At 58.3% G+C, this 8894-nt stretch overlaps 2 protein-coding genes across 3 annotated transcripts; one reads left to right on the top strand and one right to left on the bottom strand.

Annotated features, from left to right (window-relative positions):
- The first annotated feature begins 151 nt into the window (after positions 1-151).
- On the top strand, positions 152-2483 carry ROM1 (retinal outer segment membrane protein 1). The gene is made up of 3 exons (XM_047775516.1): positions 152-1283; positions 1656-1902; positions 2017-2483. Exons 1-3 carry the CDS (start codon positions 694-696, stop codon positions 2233-2235), a joined length of 1056 nt encoding a protein of 351 aa, XP_047631472.1. The 5' UTR covers positions 152-693; the 3' UTR covers positions 2236-2483.
- Positions 2484-2791: 308 nt separating this feature from the next.
- Positions 2792-8159, bottom strand: B3GAT3 (beta-1,3-glucuronyltransferase 3). 2 transcript variants are annotated; one of them, XM_047775518.1, is made up of 5 exons: positions 8001-8159; positions 6715-6889; positions 4764-5124; positions 4291-4581; positions 2792-3294 (listed from the first exon to the last, which is right to left on the bottom strand). In XM_047775518.1, exons 1-5 carry the CDS (start codon positions 8080-8082, stop codon positions 3196-3198), a joined length of 1008 nt encoding a protein of 335 aa, XP_047631474.1. In that variant the 5' UTR covers positions 8083-8159; the 3' UTR covers positions 2792-3195. The 2 variants fall into 2 exon arrangements, with proteins under 2 accessions (XP_047631474.1, XP_047631475.1); XM_047775519.1 differs by having other exon boundaries at positions 6715-7447; positions 8001-8046.
- Between the last annotated feature and the right edge of the window lie 735 nt (positions 8160-8894).

Raw genomic sequence — 8894 nt, 5'->3', positions numbered from 1 at the left:
GGGCGCGGGGAAAGGGCCTGGAGGGGGCGCTGTGGGGCGGGGGCCGAAGGCTCCCGGGCCCACTAGGGCCTCGGACTCTCCCGGGGCCGCTCTCGGCTCCCGGGGGTAGGGTGGCGGGGCCGTCCCGGGCCCCAGCGCCGCAGCACAAACAGGCGCCGGACGCGGAGCCGCCAGGAAGCGCGGGAGGGGGGCCGGGCCAGGGGGGGGGCCGGGCCGCCTGGTAACCCCTCCCTGTCCGGGCCTCGCCGCTCGCTACGGGGGCGGGGCCAGCCCGCTGACCCCCTGGCCCCCTCCGGCCTCCGCCCTCCAGGCCCTTCCGGGATCCTGGCCCCTGGACTCCCTAGGGACCTGGAAAGGCGCGCGGGCCGGGAGGTCTCCGCCCCCAGCCCCTAGCTTCTCAGGGCAGAACCGACCTGCCCCTCCCCACTTCCGCGAGGGGGCAGGGGCGGGGTCACGAAAGAGGCCCTTTGCCCGGGGGCGGGGCTTTTCCGAAGGGGCAAGGCCAAGGCATCCCGAATTGGGACTGGCAGGGGACAGGGAGGCGGGTTATTAAGTCTGTGGCGGGAGGATGCCCAAGGTATTGGGGTCACGGTGGCATTAGCCCAGCTCAAGCCGGGCTGGGCTGACGCAGCATCCTGCCGCGGCCAACCTCTGTCCCCGACAGCCCTGCTCTCCCTCGGGCAGAGATGGGAGATGGCGCCGGTGCTGCCCCTGGTGCTGCCCCTCCAGCCCCGCATCCGTCTGGCGCAAGGGCTCTGGCTCCTCTCCTGGTTGCTGGCGCTGGTCGGTGGCCTCACCGTCCTCTGTAGCGGCCACCTCCTGGTGCAGCTGTGGCACCTTGGCACCTTCTTGGCTCCCTCCTGCCCATTCACTGCCCTGCCCCGGGTTGCCCTGGCAGCCAGTGCAGTGGCTCTGGGCACAGGACTGGTGGGTTCAGGAGCCAGCAGGGCCAGTCTGGATGCAGCTCAGTACCCTCCCTGGCGAGGGGTCCTGAGCCCACTGCTGGTGGCTGGCACAGCCGGTGGCGGGGGGCTCCTGGTCCTCGCCTTGGGGCTAGCCCTGGCTTTACCTGGGACTCTGGACACCGGCCTGGAAGAGGGCCTGGGGACTGCCATGGCTCACTACAAGGACACAGAGGTGCCCGGACGCTGTCATGCCAAACGGCTGTTGGATGAGCTGCAGCTGAGACACCACTGCTGCGGGAGCCATGGGTACAAGGATTGGTTTGGGATCCAGTGGGTCAGCAACCGTTACCTGGATCCCAATGACCAGGACGTGGTTGAGTGAGTGATTTGCTTCTCCCTTTCTCCTTCCTCCTCCTCCCTCTCCTCCTCCCTTGAAACCCCATCTCACCCAGACAATAGCGTCTAGTGATGGAAAGAATGGAATACAGCGCTGCCGTTTATTAGCTGTGTGACTCGGGGCGTGTTACCAGACTGCTCTGGGCCCATTTCCCCGTCCATAGACTGGAGATGATCAGAGTACCATCTTCCAGGGTTGCTGTGAAGATAAATGAATTATGCATGCCTGGCACATAGTAAAGCAGTCGGTACTTGTCTCACTCGTTTTTCCCTTCTCCACTCCTGTACCCTGCAGCTCTTCCCCCGGGGCCTCCATCTCCAGACATCCTAACACCGCTGCCCCTCCCTTTGCAGCCGGATCCAGAGCAATGTGGAAGGCCTATACCTGATTGATGGGGTCCCTTTCTCCTGCTGTAATCCCCACTCACCCAGACCTTGCCTGCAAAGCCAGCTCTCAGACCCCCTCGCCCACCCCCTCTTTGATCCCCGACAGCCCAACCTAAACCTCTGGGCCCAAGGATGCCACGAAGTGCTGCTGGGGCACCTGCAGGGGCTGGCGAGCACGCTGGGCAACATGCTGGCTGTCACCTTCCTGCTGCAGGTGGGTCGACAAAAAATCTGAGGTCTCCTCTGGGCCTCGTCCCCGCCTCCAAGCCTGGGGGACCCTGGAACTGCTGACCCTTACTGACCTCTTGCCCCCGGCTTTCCCCCACAGACACTGGTGCTCCTGGGCCTGCGGTACCTGCAGACGGCCCTGGAGGGGCTCGGAGGAATCATCGATGGGGAGGAAGAGGCCCAGGGCTATCTCTTTCCCGGTGGGCTGAAAGACATGCTGAAAACAGCATGGCTACAGGGAGGGGTGGCCCGCAGGCCAGCACCTGAGGAGGCTCCAGCAGAAAAGGCACCTCCCAAGGAGGGTCTACCTGAGGCCTAGTGGGCTGGAGCTGGGGGTGGGGATGGGGGGAGGGGAGGGATGGACGAGCGGGCTGCAGGTGGGGGAGGGGGGCTCTGGGATTAGAGGGGTTCAGGATAGTCAGTGAGCTGGACTGGGATAGGGGAGGAAACCAGGGGTCCTCGGGCCTTGCCCGTGGCCAGAACCACCAGGGAACCACCACCGTGGTAGGAAAGGGACATGGGAAGCGTTGCTTCTGGGGCACAGGCTCAATAAACTTTTGGACTGAAGCCACTGATCCTTCTCTTCCAGGGGGTGGGGGGGGGCCCTGATTTCTGTCTGACAGAGAAGCCAGGACTCCAGGCTTTTGACCCTGGGTAAAGATCAAATGCAAAAACTAAAGGTGAGAAGTTCCCTTCTGGCGCTGTAGGATCCGGCCTTGTCCCTACAGTGGCTCAGGTCACTGCTGTGGCGTGGGTTCGATTCCTGGCCCTGGCACTTCCACATCCCACAAGCAGAGTCAGGGGAAACAAGCAAACAAACAAAAAACAAACAAAAAAACCCCGACATGAGATGTGAAGAAAAACAGAGACCCCTCTAGGTTGAGAGTTTTTATTGTGGAGGTAGGAGGGGGGTCAGCATGCTCAGGCAGGGAGGGTCCAGCCCAGCTCCTCCAGCCCCCCAGTTGCATGCCCAGCCCCAATAAGTTACCCAGTTACTCAGCAGCCCTCCCTCCTGAGTCTGTCTGTCCATCTGCTCCGCCCCAGAGAGGGCCCGTCTGGCTCAACACAAGGGCCGCTTGTCCCTAGCCTGTGGGTAGTGCCACATGGCAGGCTGGGGGAGGGGAGAAGCAGCCGGGCCCCGCCCTGGGGCTAAAGGGACAGAGGGCCTGTTCCTGGCTCTGAGGGGTCAGGACTTGGAAAAAATCACCTCCTAGCCAGGCTGGGGACCCAGTCCCAAGGGTCTGTGCCTGATGAGGTGGTGGGCAGGGCAGGGCCACCGTTACACCTCAACAGCTGGGTCTGAGCCTCGGCCCTGCCGCTGTAGCTGCTCCTCCTGCTTCATCTTGGGCTTCTCCGTCCTTGTGTGCCACACCAGAACCTGTCCCAGGAAGGTTTCAGTTAGAGCTGGGCTCAGCCACAGCCAAGCCTCTGGGGCACTCAGTACACAGCAGATTCTCCAGCCCCCTCTACACACACCGTGTTGGCTGCCAAGTACAGAGGGCAGCGTGGGGAGAGGCTTTAGTGCCTCTAAAAGGGGCTTAAGGAATTCCCGTCGTCACTCAGCAGAACTGAATCTGACTAGCATCCGTGAGGACGCAGGTTTGATCCCTGGCCTCACTCAGTGGGTTAAGGATCTGGTGTTGCCATGAGCTGTGGTGTAGGTTGCAGATGCGGCTCGGATCCCGAGTGGCTGTGGCTGTGGTGTAGCCCAGCAGCTACAGCTCTGATTTGACCCCTAGCCTGGGAACCTCAAGATGCTGTGGGTATAGCCCTAAAAAGACAATAAATAAATGAATAGATAGATAAATAGATAAGTAAATAAAATAAAATAGGGCTTAATCCCTCAGCCTCCCTGTGTCACAGAGGTGCCAAGAGATGGTGGCAGGAGACCACGTTCCTGCCCTGGCTCCCAGCTTCCCCTTTGGAAGAGAGATTAAGGTTGAACCTGAGCTCTGGAGGGTCCCTCCTGGCTCAAACATCCATCCTTTTTTTTTTCTTTTTTTTTCTTTTTTTTCTTTTTTTGTCTTTTTAGGGCTGCACCCGTGGCATATGGATGTTCCCGGGATAGGGGTCGAATGGTTGAATCAGAGCTACAGCCGCCGGCCTACACCACAGCCGTAGCAATGCCCGTCCGAGCCACATCCTAGACCTACACTGCAGCTCAAGGCAACACTGGATCTTTAACCCTCTGAGCGAGGCCAGGGATCAAACCCACGTCCTCATGGATGCTAGTCAGGTTCGTTACCAGCAAGCCATTTGGGGAGCTGCAAGACAAATACCCATCCTTGATGCTGCCCGCCGGGATCCTCATCCCACCTCTCCCATCCCCCGTCCATCCCAGAGCCAGGTTTCAATGCCCACCGTATCCCCTTACCCGAGTGCAGTTGGCAGCGCGGGGCTCCAGGTCCTTGGGATCTACGAGGTGGCTGAGGAGGCTGCTCTCCAGGTGGCCTCGAGGAGCAGCAGCATCAAACCGGGCACTGGGCTTAGCCAACAGCAAGGGCAGAGCGACAGCAAATCCCGCCATATCCACCGGGAAGGGCCTGTTGGGCTCCCACGCCGTGTGGAAGCCCACAACCCGGCCATCCTGTACCCGAGGGCCCTCGAATCGCAGGCCGCCCACCAGCCCGACGGGCCACACCGAGACTCCACGGGTCCAGCGCATCTAACAGACATCAGCAAAGAAGAAACAGTCGGGGGGGGGGGGGGGGGCGGCGGCGGCGGCGGGAGCAGGAGGAAGGACCCCTGGAGTCCCTCTGCCCCCGCTGCTCCCCACTCCTCACTCGGAGAAGCGGACAAAGTTGGTCCCACCTGGCCCCGTTTCCCCATCCCCATCCCAGGACTCACCTCCTCAAAGAGCTCCCGGCTGTAGGTGTTGTCATCGTCAGCAAAATACACGACTCCCCGGGTCCCTGGTGGGGGTGGGTCTTTCTCTCCCCCGACAGCACCCCCTCCACTGCGGAGCCAGTCCAGGGCTCTGTTCCGTTGCTCTACACCTCGGGGGCGAACCCAGCCTGGCTCGCCCTCCCGGAGCCGCTGGGCCTTGGGGGTGAGGACCGCCAGATGTGTGAAGAGGAGGCCAGAGGCAGCCAGCAGCCCTGAGACCAATGGGGTGGGGCCCTCAGCATCCTCCACCAGCAGCCAGTGCAGCCGGGGCACCAGGCTCAGGGTCTGGGACAGCCGCACCAGCTCTGCCTTCTGCACCAGCCTGCAGGGGGAAAGATGCAGCAGGACGGAAAGGAGTAGACACCATCTGCCCTCTCCAGGGGGTACACGGAGCTGCTCCTGGGCCAGTCCTAGCATCCCCCGTGGCCTTTCCCTGGCCGGTACCCAAACTCTGCTTGCCTGTCAACTTCACGCTGACACTCACCTGCCCTGTCCTTCTTTCTTGCTTTCTTTTTTGGCTATGCCTGTGGAATGCAGAAGTTCCTGGGGCCAGGGATCGAACCCATGTCACGGCAGTGACAATGTTGAATCCTTAACCACTAGGCCACGAGGGAACTCCCAACCCCTGTTCTTCTAATCCATGCCTGTCACTCACCTCAACCCCGGGGCTCTGATGGTGGGACACTATAAACGAAGGGCACAGGCTTTCAAATCAGATCTGTTTGTACCTTGTCAGGTGAGACACCGGGGAAATGGCTCCATCTCCCAGAGCCTCAGTTTCCTTGGCTGTAAAATGGGAGTAACAGTACTTTCTTGGGGGGGTGGGGCCATACCAGTGGCACACGGAGGTTCCCAGGCTAGGGGTCGAATTGGAGCTGTAGCTACCAGCCTACACCACAGCCACAGCAACACAGGATCTGAGCCGTTTCTGCAACCTACACCACAGCTCATGGCAACACCAGATCCTTAACCCATTAAGCAAGGCTGGGGATCGAACCCGCATCCTCATGGATACTAGTCAGATTCATTTCCGCTGGGCCACGACAGGAACTCTGGGAGTAATAGTACTTTACAACAAGGTTGTTTTACAAGATTAAATAAAACCATGACTATTTAGAATATCAGTAGGACTGCGTTCTTTGCCTCCTGTTCTTGGGTTTCCAAGTAGAGGAGTTTAGAGTAGCCCCTCGGCTCATTCCTCTTCAGAGGAGGAAAACTGGTCTGAGTTTAGACAGGAACTGGGAAGGTGGGCCCCAGTCTCTTGCAGGCTTCTTTACCCTTCTGATGGGCCTGCCCCCTTCAGGGCTGGTGAGGGGGGCAGGGGGAGATGGTCTAGAGATGCCCGGCCTAGGGTGGGTCAGCCACCTGATTCCAGGGAGGTGTTAGCAAGCTCTTTTACCTAGAGATCCAACTACCACCCCCAGTTGGTTTGTATCACCAATAAAGCTACATTTTATTTTATTGTTTAAAGGAATATATTTATTTATTTATTTTGCTTTCTAGGGCTGCACCCTTGGCATATGGAAGTTCCTAGGCTAGGGGTTGAATTGGAGCTGCAGCTGCCAGCCTACACCACAGTCACAGCAATGTAGGATCCAAGCCACACCTGTGACCTACACACCACAGCTCATGGCAACGCCAGATCCTTAACCCACTGAGGCCAGGGATTGAACCTGTGTCCTCATGGATACCAGTCAGGTTCGTTGTCGCAGAGCAACTTCAGGAACTCCCCCTTGTCTGTTTGAATAGGAAAACGTTTTCCCACACATCTCTGAGTCATGATGTGGTTCATTTAGCCTGTAATTTGGCATGTCCTAGTTTGAACAATATCCCCTGGCCCAGTGCTTCCCAAACTCATCATCAACCCCAGACTCCCCGTCCATGCTGATCTTGGCTGCACCAGAGCCCATACCTGGCATAGGTGGGGGTAACAACATAGATAGTAGGCAGAGCCTCAGGTTCAGGGGGCTGGGCAGGGGCAGGGGGTGGGCGACGGAGATCGGCTTGCAGCTGGGAAATCCTCAGATCCTTCTGTCGGAGCTGCTCTGCTGCTGCCCGCAGGGGAGGGAGGCAGTCACATGGCTGGCCTGGTCCCAGGAAGCAGGGATAGGGGGCAGAGAACCACAGTATGTTCAGCATCCCAAAGGGCCATAACCTTCTTGGTCAACTAGCCAACGCAAGGCTCTCCTTACGACTTCTCGAACAGCCTTTCTACACCTCCGGTGAGGGGAACTCACTGCCTCAATTAGCAGCCCCTCTCCAACTTATTAATTCCGTCCATTACAATTTTCAGTTGGCTGTTTGAGCTGATTATCTGCCTCCACCCTTTCTACCTGCTGGTCCTCATGTTGCCTTCTGGAGCCATAAAGAACAAGCTGCTCTCCGAGAACAGGACAGACTTTCAAATACCTGAGGATCATGCAGTGGCCCAGTCTCTAAAGCCCTGCATAAAAGGCAGGGTTCAATCTGTTCCGTTGGCTGTGTGACCAAAGACTCATTAAATTCATTGATTCCATCACTGGATAAATATTTATTGAATGCTCCTCCTGGGAGGCACTGTCTTAGGTGCCAGGGATGCTGCAGGAAACCAATCAGACATGGTCCCTGCCCTCAGGGAGGTTTCAGTTTATTGGAGGAGCTGGACACTAAGCAAAGAAACAAATTAATAAAATTAATAAAATCATTAGAAACTATGTTAGGGGCCGTGAAGGAAACGAATAGAATAGCGACTAAAAGAGAACCCAGAAAAAGAAGAGTTATTTTAGCTAAGGTGATCAGCAAAGGCCTCCGTGAGGCGGTGACATGTGAGCTGTGACCTGAAGGATGAGAAAAGCAGCTGGGAAAGAGCTGGGAGAAAAGCACTACGGACAGAGGGGACCGGTTAGGCGCTTGAGAGCAATGAGTGTGGGGTTTTGGAGGTACTCATGAAGCCAGTGTGGCCGGAGCAGAGCGAGCGAGAGGGGAAGGAAATGGAGTTGGAGAGGCAGACCGCGGCAGGATCATGCGGGGCTTTGCAGGCTCTGGGAAGGAGTCTGCTGTCGCCCGAGATACAGCGAGCAGCAGCGGTGAGTTCTAGAGAGGGCTGCCGGTGGGCCGACACGGGTGAATGGGGTCTGCGCGGGGATCAGCCCCAGGGACGGGATGCGCGGCGGCGGGCGCCCTGGCTGTCCCGCCGCACCCCCGCCCCGCCCGGCTCACCGAGCTGCACCAGCGCGTAGAGGAGGCCGGCGATCGACACCAGGAAGTAGGCAAGGAACACGTTCTTCAGCTTTAGCTTCATGGCCGCGCCGCCGCCGGCGCCGGGGCAGGCGGGTGCGGCGGGGACGAGAGGCCCCCGCCCCCCGCCCTCCAGCCTTCAAGCCCCGCCCCTGAAGCGGCCCCGCCCCGTGTCCCGCCCTCCTCACGCTCCTCTCGACGGGCTCCCGGGAGCAGGGACTGACGGCGCCCGTCGGGGCCCACTTCCGGTCAGTCTGTACACCCCTCCGGGTCAATTTCCGGTCCCACCGCCTAGTTCTGGAACCACGGGAGTGGTGACGTCATATCCGGCGTGTCAGGCGCCCGTGGCCGGCAGTTAGGAGCCAAGTAGGGTGCATGGGAGTGGCTTTGAGACCCTTCCCTTCATCTCCAGACCTTGTGCGCAGATTTTCTCCCCATATTCATTCATTCATCCATCAGTCACTGGCCGCAGCAACAGTAGCTCAATTAAGTACTTGCTACACGAATGAGTGACATCTAGGGCCTGTCATGTACCAAGCCTGAGCTCTGGTCTCAATCTTCACTATAATCCTTTTGGTATAGTCCCCATTTTATAGATAACTTCGGTTGCCCCAAATTATTTAATTCCCACTGTGCAATTTTCTACGTCCCTTCTAGATACCTGACTCCAGGATCTGTACTACTTCCTCTGACCGATTATTTTTAAACATGACAATAGGGGTGGGGGGGGGGTGGCAAGGCAAAGAGCTAGCTCCCTGGAATTAACTGGAAGTATTACAAGCTAAAGAATTCTATGAATACATCCCCTAAGTCCTCATATGAATAAGCCATCCTGAGCATTTTCCCCCAAAACCAAAAAAATTAGTTTCTTGTATA

Source organism: Phacochoerus africanus, chromosome 4 (genome assembly GCF_016906955.1).
Source record: "Phacochoerus africanus isolate WHEZ1 chromosome 4, ROS_Pafr_v1, whole genome shotgun sequence".
Classification (NCBI taxonomy): domain Eukaryota; kingdom Metazoa; phylum Chordata; class Mammalia; order Artiodactyla; family Suidae; genus Phacochoerus; species Phacochoerus africanus.
The sequence above is the reverse complement of the archived record's forward strand: the minus strand, read 5'-3'. Positions and strand labels throughout refer to the sequence as shown.

Bases quoted from the DNA above. Each gene is read 5' to 3' on its own strand.
- ROM1 (XM_047775516.1), top strand. From the start codon at position 694: ATGGCGCCGGTGCTGCCCCTGGTGCTGCCCCTCCAGCCCCGCATCCGT. The intron at 1,284-1,655 runs GTGAGTGATTTG...CTCCCTTTGCAG, and splicing joins AATGACCAGGACGTGGTTGA to CCGGATCCAGAGCAATGTGG. The intron at 1,903-2,016 runs GTGGGTCGACAA...TTTCCCCCACAG, and splicing joins CTGTCACCTTCCTGCTGCAG to ACACTGGTGCTCCTGGGCCT.
- B3GAT3 (XM_047775518.1), bottom strand. From the start codon at position 8,082: ATGAAGCTAAAGCTGAAGAACGTGTTCCTTGCCTACTTCCTGGTGTCG. The intron at 5,125-6,714 runs GTATGGGCTCTG...TTCCCCCTGCAG, and splicing joins GTTACCCCCACCTATGCCAG to GCTGGTGCAGAAGGCAGAGC. The intron at 4,582-4,763 runs GTGAGTCCTGGG...GATGTCTGTTAG, and splicing joins GCCGGGAGCTCTTTGAGGAG to ATGCGCTGGACCCGTGGAGT.